Genomic DNA, 19,236 nt, shown 5'->3' on the forward strand with positions numbered 1-19,236 from the left:
CTTCCATTGTTCCATTGTGATTTCACAGTGGGGTCTGAGGCATTGGAAGGCATCGTTCTAATGAAAATTCCTCTGCTGCTCCTCTTTGTTTGGCAGTAGTAGGGCTATTTTTCACTGTGGATAGTGTGGGGTTCTCGCCTGCTGTGGGTTAAGATGGCTAATTAGAAAAGACATGGTCAGAGAGATTAACAAAAAGAAAACACCAAACTAAACAAAACAGTCAAAACAAAGACACTAACAAAAAAGTACCAATCCTTAGACAACAGATTCCTAATAGCATATTCGCATCATATTGGCCACTTTTCTCTTCACTTTCTCTTAATAGCCTCTATTTTGACCATTGTTATTGCATTTAGGCTTTTAAAAATCAATTTATCAATTTATTCCTGAAGGAAAACTAGTTACTCCGATGACTTTAAAAAAAGACTATGGTTGAATGTAAGAGCAGCTCACATTCATTTAAAAGTCCACTTTAGTCTGCCAGTCACCTTTCCCAGAACTGATACTGTCAGGAAACACTGGCTTCATTTGAAGGACTCAGAAGATTGGTTTCCTTTTGGCGAAGGTTGTTGAAAGCTGTTAACCTAATGTATAGCATACAGGGATTATGATCATCCCCATTGTTGCTCGGAAGTCTTAGGAGTGTCCTTCCTCTCTTAGGAGTGTCCTTCCTCTCTTAGGAGTGTCCTTTCTCTGAACTTGAAGTCCAGTGATGCCTATTATTTATTATATTTTCGCTCTTTAAAAAAAAGAAGTTGTTTTGTTGATTAGCTGGTGGACATTGACACATGCAATCCTACTTCTGGGTCAAGCAACGAGTGATCATGGTTTTATGAAATTTTAGACAAAATTAATCACTATTTTCAGTATTATCCTTGGAGTTGTCAATACACCCATGGTTTTCTTCTGATATCTACCGTATATTGAAAAATGTTACATATTCGGAGTATAATGATCGTAATGGCATGGTGCATGAGACTACTAACTGTCTGTTCAGGGGTACAGAGATAAACCCAAATGTCTTTCAGTGGTGTCACTGTGGTGCTCCGATACTGTATGCACCGTTTGTCTTACCTACCATGTTACAGATGATGCTGAAACCTTCGGGATCATTGCCTCGTAACAAAGGCACCCTTTGAGCTAATGGGGGAGCAATTTTATCATTAGTAAACTGAGCAGGAAAAAGGCTTGCTTCCCAATTGGCTGCTGAAGGAGTTAAATATGAAGCCCATTTGGCTGGCGTAGTTTAAAAGACGTTTTGGTGTTGTCGGCTAATTATTCTGAGACCTCATGATATGAGAAGCCCCTCACAAGGCTTTTAGTGCAGTAGCACAGCCATGACCCCACAACTCAAGTGGAAGTGATCCATCTTTGAAGTGCCCATTACATAAAAGAGATGATTAACTACTGACTCGCCTATAATAAACTGTCTGCTTACACAAAATGTGCCAACTGAATGGGCTGAGATTTTTCAAGTCAATTCATTACAATTCATTATGACTGTTTGAAAAGGAAGGAGCATTTCCTTTGGCTTTTGGCATTTGGTTCAGTAGTGGTCATATTGTAAGTGTTCTTTTTTCACCTGTCAGAGGTTAATGCTTTGCCAGACTTGTTCTATAATAAGTAGGCAGAATCATAATGTCAGTGTCCAACGATACCACTTTGACCTTGAATAGCTCCTGGTGTCAATGTCCTACCAAAGGATTCATATCATCAGAACCTGTGCAACCGATGCTTTGCCAGTTTATCTTTATTTTAAATGAGAAGAAGAAAAAGGCAGAGGATACGTTGGCAGGAGTTTCCTGAAAGATTTCAACTTATCAGCACAAGATCAAAAGACGACATCATACTAATGCTCAGTAGAGGGAGTGCCTTGTGTTTAGCATGATGGTGTGGTAGGATTGAACATTCTTATTCCGTTACAAAATTGTCACGGTAGGTATATTAAACATGTTGGTTTATTTTTCTCTGCAATTGACCAGTGTCTTCTTCTTTTGCAAGTCCTTATCATGTAACGTGCTCATATGCCTTTGGAATTTGAAGTAATTGGCTGATAGCTGTGGTGGGAGAGAAGCACTACATGAAAGGTTGCGGTAATAGAAATCCAGTGCACATGCTGATTGGTGATGGTACAGCTAGTTGGTGCAATGAAAATACCTGATTACAGGCATATTTGCTTCTAGGACAAGGAAGAAATTGTGGTGTAGATATTGGGGGGGACAAACAGTAAACGGGGGGTCCGGGGGTCCTCCCCCGTCATTTTATTTAGCATTTTATTTAGCATTTCCTCCAATCTACACAGTTTCTACACAGTTTGACATGACTTATTATGCCTCTCTTGAGGGGTATGTTGAGGGGTATTTTGAAAGCACAGTAAAGGTGGAAGGATAAGTGGAAAGATAAGTCATCAAATAGGCAAATATTAAGAAGACACAAAATATGAAGACTGAGTTGCATTATTATGATGTAGATATAATAAGAGTGTGAACATACCATGGACAAAGCCTGACACTTGTGGTGTTGAATGTTGATCCTGACTTCCGAGTCTCCCGACCGTGTTCTGTCAGCATCCACTCGTCATTCTAAAAGTTTTCTTTTAATGGCAGAAATGCAGATGACAACGTGGTACTGTGGTACTGTTTTGGTGCATTCATTTTAGCCTGCCAGGGGTGCCGGGTCAGCGCAAGCAACGTTTTAATCTCGTTGAACTCGATGGAGCAGCCCCCCAAAATATTCCAGCCAATGGGAAAACCAGAACGAATGTACTTCACACACTTCACGCACTTCCTCTTAAATCTGAGCCAAACTGACAGCACTATGACCCAATGAGAATGGGGGGGACACTGACTGAAATGAGTGGGGGAAGGGCGCTAATAGACAGTGCGGCTGAGAGGAGGTGACGCATTGCGTCCCAACAGGGCCGGACTAACGCATTTGGGGCACCGTGGCACCTACTTCCAGGGGACTTTTTTTCCATGGGGCAGATAGAAAAATGAGCAGTTTTATAATGATATTCTAAACATTTTGTCAAGAGGCTGAAAGAAACATTTTAAATCTAATTTCCTACCTACAATTTTAGACATTTTGCCATGGGACAGAAATAAAAATGTACTGTTTTATAGCTCATCTCATCCTATTCTTAAAATTTTGTCATGAGGATGAGAGAACATTTTGTCATTTTGAAGCTAATGTCCTGCTATTCTACACATTTTGACGTGAGGCTGAGAGATCATTTCGCAGTTTAAAGCAAATCTAATGCAATTCCACACATTTTGCCGTAACTTATGACGTGTTCATATACTATATGGGGGCCCCCCCGACCTCCTGGGCACCCAACCAAAACATATTTACGTTTTTTGTATGATTTTAAATCAATTATTGTGGGGGACGAATCGACCTGTTCTGTATATTGGGGGGATATATCCCCCCATCCCCTGTGGCAATTTCACCTATGCTGTAGAAGTCATAATGCATGTATTAATACATTATGTATAACATAATGATCAATGGATATCCCCATTGACACATTTATATTATGTGAAAATTGTTCATGAATCATTTTCAAAAAATCTTATTGTCCAAATTTGGAAATGTAATGTTTTTTTTAATTAAGTATTTTCTGTGTCATTTGATTGGTGAGATGGCAGTGTTAGATTCAAAGATTAGAAATCAATGTCATTCCATTTGTATTATTGATTTTATTTCTCACAGTGTTGTTTGTTTCTATTTCCATGTCTTCAGTTTGTTTTGCAACTGAGGAGTAAAACCTTTCTCTTCAGCACATATTTGACCAACCAGGGAGTGTGTTTAAAGGTAGTCGAAAAGACAGTGTAGACCACCAACCACAGACATACACCACCAACCACCACCTTGCATCTCCCTCAGCAAATAATTTGGGTTTAAGGGTTGCGGTACCACCTGGTACCACTATTTATTCCAATTACATTTCTGACAAGGAACAGCATGTGCCTTAAATCATGTCAGAGAGAAACAATCAGAATTGCACATTCCAATTCAGATGGGTCTGACAGAACGCTCTGCCACTGAACTATGCTGCCTCAGTCGATATCTCCTGGAAAACGTCAGGGAAGGTAGAGTGGTGGTACCTTATCTCCTCAGATGCCACTCAGTGAGAACATCAAAAGGAGGCTTGGGATGAGTGTGCTGAGAGTTGTATACCTGTCTGGAGGATGGCTGGCACGCTCATCTCCAGGCCATCTCAATGCTGTTACCAGCATGCTTCATCAATAAGAGACATTCCCTAACACACTTAACACTGTTTAGATGTTTTGATAAGAGACGCAAAGAGTTCCAATTATTCATAGGAAATAGTAGAGAGGGAAAATAAGAGCGGAAAATGATTTCACATTTCTGACCTAATTAAAAACTACACATGATCATGATCAACTGATTAAGAGAATGGAGAATTATGCACCTGGGGACTGAAGGTATAACAAAAAAGTTTGGTCCAAAATATGGAATGAAGACAACTTTAGTAGGAGTAATGTTTCCTGTATGAAGGTTCTGAGACGGGGCAGTTCCGGTATGGGACTGGCCGATATGTCTCACAGGACTGGAATTGTGATGGGAACGTAAAATTATGTAGACAACTCTGATGAAGCCGACTGCCTTGAGTAACTTCTCATCTGGACTGCATTGCATTATTACCTTCTCCCTTCACATTTCATCAGGATTTGTCAAATGTACTCACGTTTGGCTGTTAAAGCATTGCTTCTTCTTATCTTTTGTAAGAATCACCTGGCATTGTCTTACTTAGACCTTCAGGTTCATAAGTATCAAGATGTGCTTTAAGTTTAGACTTTCATCTTTAAATTAAGGTTTTTGTAAAAATTATTGTATGAACCGTGTAGGAATTCCATAGCCCTCTAATTTTAGGGGCTCAAAAGTAATTGGACAAACTAACAATCATAAATTAAATTGGGAGTTTTATTACTTGGTTGCAAATCCTTTGCAGTCAATGACTGCCTGAAGTCTGGAACCCATAGTCATCACCAGATGCTGGGTTTCTTCCCTGGTGATGCTCTGCCAGGCCTTTACTGCAGCTGTCTTCAGTTCCTGCTTGTTCTTTGGGCGTTTTGCCTTCAGTTTTGCCTTCAGCAAGTGAAATGCATGCTCAATTGTATTCAGGTCAGGTGATTGACTTGGCCATTGCAGAACATTCTCTTCTTTGCCTTAAAAAAGTATTGGGTTGCTTTCGCAGTACGCTTCGGGTCATTGTCCATCTGCAATGTGAGCGAGTTTTGAAGCATTTGGCTGAATCTGAGCAGATAATATAGCCCTAAAAACTTCAGAATTCATCCTGCTATTTTTGTCAGCAGTCACATCATCAATAAATACAAGGGAACCAGTTCAATTGGCAGCCATAACACTACCTCCACCATGCTTCACAGATGAAGTGGTATGCTTTGGATCATGAGCAGTTCCTTCCCTTCTCCATACACTTCTCTACCCATCATTCTGGTACACGTTGATCTTTGTCCATCTGTCTTTTGTCTCATCTGTCCATGTTCCAGAACTATACAGGCTTTTTTAGAAGTTTTATGGGAAACTCTAATCTGGTCTTCCTGTTTTTGAGGCTTACCAATGGTTTATGTCTTGTGGTAAACCCTTTGTATTTACTCTGGTGAAGTCTTCACTTGATTGTTGACATTGACACAGATACACCTACCTCCTGGAAAGTGTTCTTGATCTGGCTAACTGTTGTGAAGGGGTTTTTCTTCACCAAGGAAATCATTATTCTGTCATCTACCACAGTTGTTTTCCGTGGTCTTCCAGGCCTTTTGGTGTTCCTGAGCTCACCAGTGCATTCTTTCTTTTTAAGAATGTACCAAATAGTTGATTTGGCCACACCTAATGGTTTTGCTATCTCTCTGATGGGGTTGTTTAGATTTTTCAGCCTAATGATGGCTTGCTTCACTGGCAGTGACAGCTCTTTGGACTTCATGTTGAGGGTTAACAGCAACAGATTCCAAATGCCACACTTGAAATCCACTCTAGACCTTTTATCTGCTTACTTGTAAGTTAACTAATGAGGGAATAACACACACCTGGCCATGGAACAGCTGCGCAGCCAATTGTCCAATTACTTTTGCTCGCTTAAAAAGGGGGGACCACATATAAAAAGCGCTGTAATTCCTACACCGTTTACCTGATTTGGATGTAAATCCCCTGAAATTCTGTGCTTTCAGCTCGTATTCATTATTTAATTTCAACTCCAATATGCTGTGGTAGACAGCTAAAATAATAATAATAAGTCAATGTCCAAATATTTATGGACCTGACTGTACATATTGACTGTTGTTGCTGATAGTATGGAAACTAAAATGGGATGTGCTGTGTGTCTCCTTAGCCCATGTAACGTGATGAGAGTCATTTCCAGTGTTTGAGTGACTTTACAAAAGAGAGAGTCAATACACAAGTACTGAGCAGACCATACAGCGTACAAAATATTTCATTTAGAATTTTCACCAATGTGATAGATGTCAAAAAAGTAAACACAGGACTCTATGACAAAGGCAATTAAGATGTAGAGAACTGTTGCACTTGTGGTTAAGTTGCTCCTCAATCTCTCTGCAGCTGGTAGGAGATGCTCCAGTGAGCAGTTCAGCTGCACCAATGGGGCCTGCATCCCAGGGGAGTACAGGTGTGACCGGCTGACCGACTGCTCCGACGGGGCTGATGAGACAGACTGCCGTAAGTCCTCCAGTGTGGCTTACTTACCTTCTTGCCTAAGGCTCCTCTGGCATTTTAATACATTTGTAAAATGTATAGGCTCGCTGACTGACAGAATGGCCACAATATGCTTCTTGTTGTCAGAGGTTGATTGCAGATTCCTTGGTGGATTAGTCAAGCTGAAGTCAGCTGCTATTCCATTATTGTGCAGACATGTTACACTTTGGTAATTTCCCAATGTCAGAAGAAATGCCAAGGCTGTTTGTGGTGCTAATAGAAAACTTACCGTAAGTGTTTTTATCCTCCCATTAGCTTTTAGCATTTTTTCTTGTTTGCGACTGTACATAATTCCGTACAAAGCTTTATATTTCAGAGGTCAATTGCCACCATGACTTCATGGGGGAGCAGCCATGGGTATATTTCACATGTAACCAGGTGGTTCAATTGGGGTGGGCCCTTCTACTGTTAATGAGAATAAAAGGGGGTTAGAGCTGCTAAGATAATGATCTGCTAGCAGCGGACTGTTACATTTGGCTAATTGCAAGGGTATAAAACTTCTTAAGGATCTGTGTCCCGCTAGCGGGACAACGTCCGGTGAAACTGGAGGTCGCGTAATTCAAATAAATTCTAAGAGTTATTATGGATTTTAAACATTTAGGTACATATAAGTGTCTTATATCATCTGAAAGCTTAAATTCTTGTTAATCTAACTACACTGTCCGATTTACAGTAGCTATTACAGCGAAAACATGCCATGCGATTGTTTGAGGACGGCCCGCACATCAAAATATTTTTCCACCGGCACAGGTTTCATACATTCACATATAAAGATTAAATATTCACTTACTTTTTGTAAATCTTCCTCTGATTTGTCATCCAAAGAGTCCCAGCTATAACATGTAGTGTCGTTTTGTTAGATAAAATCATTTTTTATATCCCAAAAAGTCTGTTTAGTTGGCGCCATCGATCTGAGTAATCCACTCGTTCAATTTGCAGAGAAAGGAATCCGAAAGTCTACCCCTAAACTTTGTCAAAATACATTTCTATTTACTCCTCAGATACCCTAAAATGTAATCAAACTATAATATTTCTTTCAGAAAGAAGTATGTTCAATAGGAAACCGATTTTAGCAGGTGCACAACTTCATCATGGCGCGCAAAAACACAGATTTCCAAGACTGTGTACTCTTACAAAAACGGTTATTTCTTATTCGTTTTTGAAATTACAATCCTGAAATCTTGAACATTGACTGCTGACCCCCTGTGGAAGCCATAGGAATTGCATCAAGGGAGCTATTTTACAATAGGATTTTCTCCTACCATATCTATTGTGTTATATTCTCCTCCATTATTTTAACATTTCTACAAACTTCAAAGTGTTTTCTTTCCAATGGTACCAATTATATGCATATCCTGGCCTCAGGGCCTGAGCTACAGGCAGTTTACTTTGGGCACGTCATTCAGGCGGAAATGGAGAAAAAAGGGGCCTAGCCCTAAAAAGTTCATTAATGCTTAAGTACACGAGAACTTTATATAGGAATGTTTAAGACTACTGACATTTAAAACATTTGACGTTTGACATTTGAGACATGTTTAAGACTGCTAGAGACATTTGACGTTTGACAGGGGAAAGGGATTTATACACCTCTTTGAACAAATTATTTGTTTTGGGAATTGATGCTGATTCCTTATAATCCTTGAACATTCCACAGATGTCAGTCTAGTATGATTGGCCTGTTATGGCATGTTCATTTCCTTCTCAGACTACCCTGAGTGTACAGAACTGAGGTGTGCCAACGGTGCCTGTTATAACCAGACTCAGCGCTGTGACCAGGTCGTGGACTGCCGTGACGGGTCAGACGAGTCCAACTGCAGTAAGTGTCTACTTCTGGCCGTGACGCATAATCACGCATTCAGCCAGGCCCTCTACCTGAGCAGCAGGGTTGAGATGAAGTTACTTATAAATACAGTCAGTCGCTGAAGGGGTTTTGTGTCTGCTTTCTACAGCACAGCACTGCAGCAGTGGCCTGTTCCAATGTGGCAACGGAGAGTGTGTCCCTCAACGCTTCGTCTGCGACCATGACGACGACTGTGGAGACAGGAGTGATGAACAGAACTGCAGTGCGTACCTCTACCCTCCTTGCACCATTGCTGCTATCTGAAAACCTTGAGTCTGCAGCTCTTATCTTAACTCCCCAGATAGATTCTCCCCCTAACCTGGACTTAATCTGACCTTTTCTATGTGCTCTCTCTCTCTCTCTCTCTCTCTCTCTCTCTCTCTCTCTCTCTCTCTCTCTCTCTCTCTCTCTCTCTCTCTCTCTCTCTCTCTCTCTCTCTCTCTCTCTCTCTCTCTCTGTAGCCTATCCCGCTTGCAGAGGGAGCTACTTCACGTGCCCCAGTGGTCGCTGTATTCACCAAGTCTGGCTTTGTGATGGAGAAGACGACTGTGAAGACAATGCAGATGAGAAAGGCTGTGGTATGGATGCTACAGAGTTCCACCTCCCCTTCCTCATGCTAGTCCCTTTGGTCAAATCTCTCTTGACACATTTCTAATATTGGACACAGAGCCATGAAAAGGAAACAGTACGCAGGTTCAGTGGAAGTACACTTTAATGAGTGAGAAACGCTGTTGTGTATGAACCTGATTCACCTCTGGTCTCCATGGTTGGTATTGGCTAGGCACTATGCTTGTGCACCTTGAAGTGTGGTATTCAAATGCCTCTTTGTGGCACAAGATGGCTCAGCCCTCCAAAGAGCTATAGAATTCCTCCACACTGCTCTGAAGAGTGTGTTTTTAGAGGATGGGTTGCAGAACCTTCCGAGCCCCCATGTGACCCTCTCGATACTCCCCCCCGCCCACCCCCAGGGATTTAAAGTGACAGTGTTTTCCCAGACAATGAAGTTTGAGTCACAGTGCCCTTGAGTTCAGCCCATGAATTCCTATGAAGATAAGTCTGCTGTCTTCAATGCATACCTCACACACTGTTGCTGTTTTCGCAAAGCACGAATGTGGCATGTGTACAACTCCTGTGCTGTGGTTCCCTCCTGTTTTTGCTCTCTATTGTCTCTGGTGTGGTCAAAGGCCGTGAAGATGACTTTGTATTCTCTGTAGATGCCATACCACGTGAGTGCTATCCTGGAGAATGGCCCTGTCCGTCCTCAGGCCTGTGTATCCCCATGGACCAACTGTGTGATGGGAAAGCCCAATGTCCAGATGGAGAGGATGAGACCAGCACCACTGCTGGACGCAATTGCAGTCAGTAACAATACAACCAGTTTAACACACACACACACACACACACACACACACACACACACACACACACACACACACACACACACACACACACACACACACACACACACACACACACACACACACACACACACACACACACACACACACACACTAACCTTTATTTTGAAAAGTGCCATTGGGAGTAATGTGTGTCTGTGGTTGTCAGGTATCTGGAGGTGTGCCTCGCTGAGCTGTGAGCATCGCTGTCATGCGTCCCCCGAGGGAGGAACCTGCTCATGTCCTTCTGGATACATTGTCAACAATAACAACAGCCGCTCTTGTATCGGTGAATACTGATACATTCACTCATTGACATTGAACTGGAAACTCAGGCTACCGGAGGTAGAATATGGGATGTGTGCTTTTGACTCATTCAGTTTTTTATAATTTTGTTCTTGGGTGAAGACTTTGATGACTGTACGATGTGGGGCGTCTGCGATCAGCTCTGTGGAGACAGGATGGGAACCCATCGCTGCAGCTGTCGAGATGGCTATTTCCTAGAGCAGCACCGATACTGCAGCGCTAACATCTCAAGTGAGTGGCCATGGTTGAGCTTCAATATACTTCAACATATCAAACCCATTCTTCCAGGCCCAAAGCCTTCAGCCCCTCAGCCCAGCCTCCTATCTGCCAGCCCCTGCCAGCCTGCTCTGCTTTCTGGTGCATTGTTGCGCACCGAGTGTTGTTTTAGCCAGTCGTTTGCTTCTGTGGACCAGTGAATGACTATTGACCAAGAGACAGACCCCGTTGCCTTTGATCATGAGGCTAGCAGCAAGGAGATGTTTTCTCTGTTAGTAATACAGATCAAATTATCTTGGCCATATGGGTTCCTAAAAATTACATAAAATGGATTAAATGAAAATAAAAAAGGTTCTACCATAGATTTAGATTTGAATCAGGTGTCAAAGCTGACTGACTAAAATGTTTAGTTTTTTATTCACTACCTCTTCCACTCCTGTGTAAAATCATTACTCATTATTTAGGTAAAGTCAAAAAATAAATGCTTCTAACCAGAGATTATGAAATGTCTGATATTGTTGTCTTACTGATTGCCTTGTCTACTGTCTGTAGCTGGAGTACCCTTGCTGATCTTCTCCAATGGCCGAGACCTGCTGATTGGTGACATCCATGGGCACAGCTCTCGCACCCTGGTCCATTCCCGGAACAGAGGCGTCGTTGTCGGTGTGGACTTCCACTTCCACCTCAATAGAGTCTTTTGGACAGATACTATTCAGAACAAGGTAATACTGGTCTTTGAATACTCAAATACTTCATCCAATCCCCATCATGAATGGTTTCCTCTGGCCCTGTTAAAGGAATCAGTGCATCACTAGAATTACCTGTACAGTAGACCATAGTTACAGTCCACAAGATAGAAAGACATTGTTTAAGGAAATCCTTGAGTTGTACAGGAACCTGCCCCCCCTCAAAGGAGAGAGAATACTTTGATAGATCTCTTAAGATACCACTACTGTTAATACTGTACAAATGGCAGACCTAATGGCTCCAAAACGACTGGTTCATAATGAAGGGGAAGTAGAAAAATATCTAATCAGGAAAACTGATACTGTCTGATATACTTGTACAATGTTTACATAGCTCTGTGTACTTTTTTCAAACTTTCTTATTTTCAAAGTGATCGTGTAGTATTTGTTTTCACCATGTCCACCCTGTTATATGCATTCTTTGGCCAGCTCAAAGGCTTTGTTCAGTCTCTTGGCTTCTGTATGGTTTGAACCCGAGCCATGAGGCTGAAAAGCAGGAACGTACCAGGAGCGGGGCATCTGTGTAGATCAGCTACCTCCATGGCAGAATGACAGCTGATTTAAAGTGGGGGGGGGGGGGGCACAAACAGGGCATGTGAACAAACTAGGGAGGTTAAACTAGCAAGGTACTTCCACATCTTCAGTTTCTCTTTAAACAGGTCAGCTGAAAATCCTGCTTTTTAGATGTCTGGATCTCATTTCAAATGAGCCAGAGCTGTAAAGAGCACTATCATTTCCTAGGTGCCAAGGCTTCAAGCCTGAGAAACTGGTGCCATCTTTGAATCGGTAGGGTAGAGGTTTCAGAATAATACCTGACCAGCACCACTCACCATTAGGCTACCTGCCGCCCCCAAATCAAATCAAATGTAATTGGTCACATACACGTGATTAGTGGCGGCATGTAGCCTAGTGGATAGAGCGTTGGCCCAGTAACCGAAAGGTTGCTAGATCGAATCCCCGAGCTGACAAGGTAAAATTCTGCCCCTGAACAAGGCAGTTAACCCAATGTGCTAGGCCATCATTGTAAATAAGAATTTGTTCTTAACTGAGTTAACTAGTTAAATAAAGGTTAAATAAAAAATTTAAATTAGCAGATGTTATTGCAGGTGTAGCAAAATGCTTGTGCTTCTAGCTCCAACAGTGCAGTAATAGATTTTTATTTATTTATCTTTTATTTCACCTTTATTTAACCAGGTAGGCCAGTTGAGAACAAGTTCCCATTTACAACTGCGACCTGGCCAAGATAAAGCAAAGCAGTGCGACACAAACAACACAGAGTTACACATGGGATAAACAAACGTACAGTCAATAAGACAATAGAAAAATCTATATACAGTGCGTGCAAATGTAGTAAGATTAGGGAGGTAAGGCAATAAATAGGCCATAGTGGCGAAATAATTACAATTTAGCAATTAACCTCACTAGGGTATGTGGGCGTCCCACCTCGTCAACAGCCATTGAAACTGCAGAGCGCCAAATTCAAAACAACAGAAATCCCATAATTAAAATTCCTCAGACATACCAGTATTTTACACCATTTTAAAGATACACTTGTTGTAAATCCAGCCACAGTGTCCGATTTCAAAAAGGCTTTACGACGAAAGCACACCAAACGATTATGTTAGGTCAGAGCCAAGTCACAGAAAAACACAGCCATTTTTCCAGCCAAAGAGAGGAGTCACAAAAAGCAGAAATAGAGATACAATTAATCACTAACCTTTGATGATCTTCATCAGATGTCACTCATAGGACTTCATGTTACACAATACATGTATGTTTTGTTCGGTAAAGTTCATATTCATATCCAAATATCTGAGTTTACATTGGCGCGTTATGTTCAGTAGTTCCAAAACATCCGGTGATTTTGCAGAGAGCCACAATTTACAGAAATACTCATAATAAACATTGCTAAAAGATACAACTGTTATGCAACCGCTGTGTCAGATTAATGCAACCGCTGTGTCAGATTTTAAAAAAACTTTACGGAAAAAGCACACCATGCAATAATCTGAGTACAGCGCTCAGAGACCAAAACAACCCAAACAGATATCCGCCATGTTGTGTAGTCAACAGAAGTCAGAAATAGCATTATAAATATTCACTTACCTTTGATGATCTTCATCAGAATGCACTCCCAGGAATCCCAGTTCCACAATAAATGTTTGTTTTGTTCGATAATGTCCATCATTGATGTCCAAATACCTCCTTTTTGTTCGCGCGTTTAGCCCAGTAATCAAAATTAATGAGGCGTGATCACTAGGTGCAGACGAAATGTCAAAAAGTTCCGTTACAGTCCGTAGAAACATGTCAAACGATGTATAGAATCAATCTTTAGGATGTTTTTAACATAAATCTTCAATAATGTTCCAACCGGAGAATTCCTTTGTCTGTAGAATTGCAATGGAACGCAAGCTAACAATCACGTGAACGTGCGTGGTCAGCTCATGCCTCTCTGGCAGACATCTGACTCAATCCCCTCTCATTCGCCCCCACTTCACAGTAGAAGCCTCAAACAAGGTTCTAAAGACTGTTGACATCTAGTGGAAGCCTTAGGAAGTGCAATATGACCCCATAGACACTGTGTATTCGATAGGCAATGAGTTGAAAAACTACACGCCTCAGATTTCACACTTCCTGGTTGGATTCTTTCTCAGGTTTTTGCCTGCCATATGAGTTCTGTTATACTCACAGACATAATTCAAACAGTTTTAGAAACTTCAGAGTGTTTTCTATCCAATACTAATAATAATATGCATATATTTGTAACTGGGACTGAGGAGCAGGCCGTTTACTTTGGGCACCTTTCATCCAAGCTACTCAATACTGCCCCTGCAGCCATAAGAAGTTAATGTGAGTCTGGAAGGAGAGTTTACAGTCTAACCAGACACCTAGGTATTTGTAGTTGTCCACATATTCTAAGTCAGAACCGTCCAGAGTAGTGAGGCAGGCGGGTGCGGGCAGCGATTGCATTTAGGAGCAGTTGGAGGCCATGGAAGGAGTGTTGTATGGCATTGAAGCTCGTCTGGAGGTTTGTTAACAAAGTGTCCAAAGAAGGGCCAGAAGTATACAGAATGGTGTCGTCAGATCACCGACCATACAGAAATGGTCGGTGATCTGTTTGTTAACTTGGCTTTCGAAGACAGCCAGGGTAGGTAGGGTAGGATAGAAATAGGTCTGTAGCAGTTTGGGTCTAGAGTGTCTCCCCCTTTGAAGAGGGGGATGACCGCGGCAGCTTTCCAATCTTTAGGGATCTCAGATGATACAAAAGAGAGGTTGAACAGGCTAGTAATAGGGGTTGCAACAATTGCGGCAGATCATTTTAGAAAGAGTAGGGTCCAGATTGTCTAGCCCGGCTGATTTGTAGGGGTGAAGGAGAAATGGGGGAGGTTTGGGCAAGTTGCTGTGGGGGGTGCAGAGCTGTTGACCTGGGTAGGGGTAGCCAGGTGGAAAGCGTGGCCAGCCGTAGAAAAATGCTTATTGAAATTCTCAATTATCGGCCTCCCGGGTGGCGCAGTGGTCTAAGGCACTGCATCGCAGGGGAGGGTTTGGCCGGCAAGGATATCCTTGTCTCATCGCTCACTAGTGACTCCTGTGGCGGGCCGGGTGCAGTGCACTCTGACCAGGTCGCCAGGTGTACGGTGTTTCCTCCGACACATTGGTGCGGCTGGCTTCCGGGTTGGATGTGCATTGTGTCAAGAAGCAGTGCGGCTTGGTTGGGTTGTGTTTCGGAGGACGCATGGCTCTCGACCTTCGCCTCTCCTGAGTCCGTACGGGAGTTGCAGCGATGAGACAAGACTGTAACTACTAGCAATTGGATACCACGAAATTGGGGAGAAAAAAGGGGTAAAATAAAATATATATATTTTTTATTGATTATCGTAGATTTATCGGTGGTAACAGTGTTTCCTTGCCTCAGTGCAGTGGGCAGCTGGTAGGAAGTGCTCTTATTCTCCATGGACTTTAAAGTACTTTTTGGAATTTGTGCTACAGGATGCAAATGTCTGTTTGAAAAAGCTAGCCTTTGCTTTCCTAACTACCTGTGTATATTGGTTCCTAACTTCCCTGAAATATCTAACAACTAATATCTAACAAATTACACAATATATACCCAATACACACAAATCTAAGTAGGAATGAATTAAGACTATATACATATGGACGAGCGATGTCGGTATATACATGCGAGATGAGTAATGCAAGATATGTAAACATTATTAAGTGAATGAGATATCGTAGAATAGTATAGAAAAGAGTATATACATACGAGATGAGTAATGTATGATATGTAAACATTATTAAGTGAATGAGATACCGTAGAATAGTATAGAAAACAGTATATACATACGAGATGAGTAATGCCAGATATGCTACTAGAATGCTACTAGACAGACAAGATGGAAGTCAGACAAACAACCAAAACCCAGCCTTAATAATAGTAATTTCCTTCTAATTTTATGGGTATTGTGGTGACATATCCCATCTCTGTTTCTCGGTATGTCTCTTTTTTATATCTCCATGTCTTTCTGGAGCCATAACCACCAAAAGGGCTAATCTCTTAAAAACAATCCTTTCTTTTGTGGGCAGGTTTTTTCGGTGAGTATGGACGGTTCCAATATGCAGGTGGTTTTAAATGTATCAGTTGACTACCCTGAGAACCTGGCCGTGGACTGGGTGAACAATAAACTGTATATGGTGGAAGCAAGCGTCAACCGGATTGACATGGTGGATTTTGACGGGACAAACCGGGTGACGCTGATCGCAGAGAATCTGGGAAACCCAAGAGGGCTGGCCGTGGACCCAACTGTGGGGTGAGTAGAGGGGACCTCCCCATCCTCCATCCCTCCATCCCTCTATCTCGCCGTCTCTCTCTCATGCTGCACCGGTAGGAAGTAATAAGGGTGAGAGATTAGAAGATTGTCCTGGGGGATTAGTGAGCAGTATTAAAAGTGATGAGCCTCATTGTAATCCAATAGTACTGTTCGAGAGGGGAGACTGGGCCAAGTGGCTCCAGGTAAATTAGGAAGTGATAATAAATGTAGACACTTCTTCTACCTCGGTGGGATTTAGGGCTGGCCCACCTGTAGACCCAGAGACAAAGACGGTAGAGGAGTATCTGTTTCAGATTCAATTAAAAAAGGAAATCTGCTTATGTCTCACCTTTTGGTAGGACTTTCCTGCAGTCAAATACCTTGTGGCCTCATGTGTGGAATGTTAGTAATATTTTTCGTAATTTCATAATTAATAAACATAATTCTTTTAAAGCCGCCGAAAATTCTGTGTTTCTGTGTCCAGCAGTTTTGTTATATTTCACTTTTCTGTGATATACAGTTGAAGTCGGACGTTTACGTACACTTTAGCCAAATACATTTAAACTCAGTTTTTCACAATTCCTAACATTTAATCCGAGTAAAAAGTCCCTTTCTTAGGTCAGTTATGATCACCACTTTATTTTAAGAATGTGAAATGTCAGAATAATAATAGAGAGAATTATTTATTTCAGCTTTTATTTCTTTCATCACATTCCCAGTGGATCAGAAGTTTACATACACTCAATTAGTATTTGGTAGCATTGCCTTTAAATTGTTTAACTTGGGTTAAATGTTTTGGGTAGCCTTCCACAAGCTTCCCACAATAAGTTGGGGGAATTTTGGCCAATTCCTCATGACAGAGCTGGTGTAACTGAGTCAGGTTTGTAGGCCTCCTTGCTCGCACATGTTTTTTCAGTTCTGCCCACAAATTTTCTATGGGATTGAGGTCAGGCTTTGTGATGACCACTTCAATACCTTGACTTTGTTGTCCTTAAGCCATTTTGCCACAACTTTGGAAGTATGCTTGGGGTCATTGTCCATTTGGAAGACCCATTTGTGACCAAGCTTTAATTTCCTGACTGATGTCTTGAGATGTTGCTTCAATATATCCACATCATTTTTTTCCCCTCATGATGTCATCTCTTTTGTGAAGTGTACCAGTCCCTCCTGCAGCAAAGCACCCCCACAACATGATGCTGTCACCCCAGTGCTTCACGGTTGGGATGGTGTTCTTCGGCTTGCAAGCCTCCCCCTTTTTCCTCCAAACATAATGATGGTCATTATGGCCAAACAGTTTTATTTTTGTTTCATCAGACCAGAGGACATTTCTCCAAAAACAAAAGCTGTGATCTTTGTCCCCATGTGCAGTGGCAAACCGTAGTCTGGCTTTTTTATGGCGGTTTTGGAGCAGTGGCTTCTTCCTTGCTGAGCAGCCTTTCAGGTTATGTTGATATAGGACTCGTTTTACTGTGGATAGAGATACTTTTGTACCTGTTTCCTCCAGCATCTTCACAAGGTCCTTTGCTGTTGTTCTGGGATTGATTTGCACTTTTCGCACCAAAGTACGTTCATCTCTAGGAGACAGAATGCGTCTCCTTCCTGAGCAATATGACGGTTGCGTGGTCCCATGGTGTTTATACTTGCGCACTATTGAACAGATGAACGTGGTACCTTCAGGCATTTGGAAATTGCTCCCAAGGATGAACCAGACTTGTGGAGGTCTTCATTTTTTTCTAAAGTCTTGGATGATTTCTTTAGATTTTCCCTAGATGTCAAGCAAAGAGGCACTGAGTTTGAAGGTACACCTCCAATTGCCTCAAATGATGTCAATTAGCCTATCAGAAGCTTCTGAAGGCACAGTCAACTTAGTGTATGTAAACTTCTGACCCACTGGAATTGTGATACAGTGAATTATATGTGAAATAATCTGTCTGTAAACAATTGTTGAAAAAATTACTTGTGTCATGCACAAAGTAGATGTCCTAACCGACTTGCCAAAACTATAGTTTGTTAACAAGAAATGTGTGGATTGGTTGAAAAACGAGTTTTGTAAACTTTTGCAAAGTGTATGTAAACTTCCGACTTCAACTGTACATAAAGTGTAATATTGGGATGCAAACTCAAAATGTAATAGATTTCAACTGTATATCTGACATGCTACAGGTGTCTTCTTTTTTAAGACCATAACCATGTGTGTGAGGTGTATAATTTTGTTTCAAAGTAGATTTGTTTAAGACTACCAGGTCGTTTTATGGCTAGATGGATGAATAACTTCGCTGCTTGAAATCCAGTTTACCAATGTCCTATATTACATCCAGTACATAGCAACCTACTGTACTGGTAACCTGTACCTAACTAAACCAAAATACATTTATTCACAGGTTCCTGTTCTTCTCAGACTGGGACTCTGTGAATGGAGAGCCAGGTTTGGAGCGGGCATACATGGATGGTACCAATCGCTATGGGATCATCAGGACTAAATTGGGCTGGCCAGCAGGGATCACACTGGATATTGATGCCAAGCGGGTCTACTGGGTTGATAGCCGCTACGACTATATTGAAACCACCACATATGATGGGCTTCATAGGTAAGCACACCAGATATTTTCCCTACGAAAGAGCTCAAATGAGATGTTGTTTGGCCAAATGTCTGAAGACCATATGTAAGAACGCAAAACAATGCAGATCTCTGTCAAAATGGGATGGATATAGCCTTGTTTTATAATCCCCCTTTCAGGAAAACAGTGGTTCATGGAGGTGCTGTGATTCCTCACCCCTTTGGCATCAGTATGTTTGAGCACATTGTGTATTTCACTGACTGGACCAAGATGGCCGTGATGAAAGCCAACAAGTTCAGTGACACTAACCCTCAGGTGGTCTACACTACATCTCAGACCCCACATGGAGTGCAAGTGGTACACCAACTAAGACAACCAAATGGTAAGCATGTCACTGCTATAAATACTCCACTGATCTGTCCCACCTCTGTATGTTCTGTCAGTGACTGAGCGTATGCGTGTTGTGTTTACAGTGTCGAACCCTTGCGGGGCAGACAAGGGCGGCTGTGAGCAGATCTGTATTCTAAGCCACAGGTCAGACAACCAAGGGCTGGGCTACCGCTGCAGGTGTCGCATGGGCTACGACCTGCAGGCTGATGGCAAGAGATGTGTTGG

At 42.0% G+C, this 19,236-nt stretch overlaps 1 protein-coding gene across 1 annotated transcript in view; it reads left to right on the top strand.

The window, feature by feature from the left end:
* LOC139546883 (low-density lipoprotein receptor-related protein 2-like) overlaps window positions 1–19,236 on the top strand; it is a 60,066-nt gene that overhangs the window by 3,286 nt on the left and 37,544 nt on the right. Inside the window, exons 2-13 of the mRNA XM_071355800.1 lie at window positions 6,598–6,714; window positions 8,456–8,566; window positions 8,700–8,813; window positions 9,052–9,168; window positions 9,805–9,948; window positions 10,157–10,276; window positions 10,396–10,524; window positions 11,062–11,231; window positions 15,840–16,063; window positions 18,445–18,651; window positions 18,801–19,003; window positions 19,095–19,235. Of these exons, the coding sequence (XP_071211901.1) occupies window positions 6,598–6,714; window positions 8,456–8,566; window positions 8,700–8,813; window positions 9,052–9,168; window positions 9,805–9,948; window positions 10,157–10,276; window positions 10,396–10,524; window positions 11,062–11,231; window positions 15,840–16,063; window positions 18,445–18,651; window positions 18,801–19,003; window positions 19,095–19,235 (1,797 nt within the window). The remainder of the gene's footprint in view (window positions 1–6,597; window positions 6,715–8,455; window positions 8,567–8,699; window positions 8,814–9,051; window positions 9,169–9,804; window positions 9,949–10,156; window positions 10,277–10,395; window positions 10,525–11,061; window positions 11,232–15,839; window positions 16,064–18,444; window positions 18,652–18,800; window positions 19,004–19,094; window position 19,236) is intronic.

The sequence above is a fragment of the Salvelinus alpinus genome, chromosome 20 (genome assembly GCF_045679555.1).
Source record: "Salvelinus alpinus chromosome 20, SLU_Salpinus.1, whole genome shotgun sequence".
Lineage (NCBI taxonomy): Eukaryota > Metazoa > Chordata > Actinopteri > Salmoniformes > Salmonidae > Salvelinus > Salvelinus alpinus.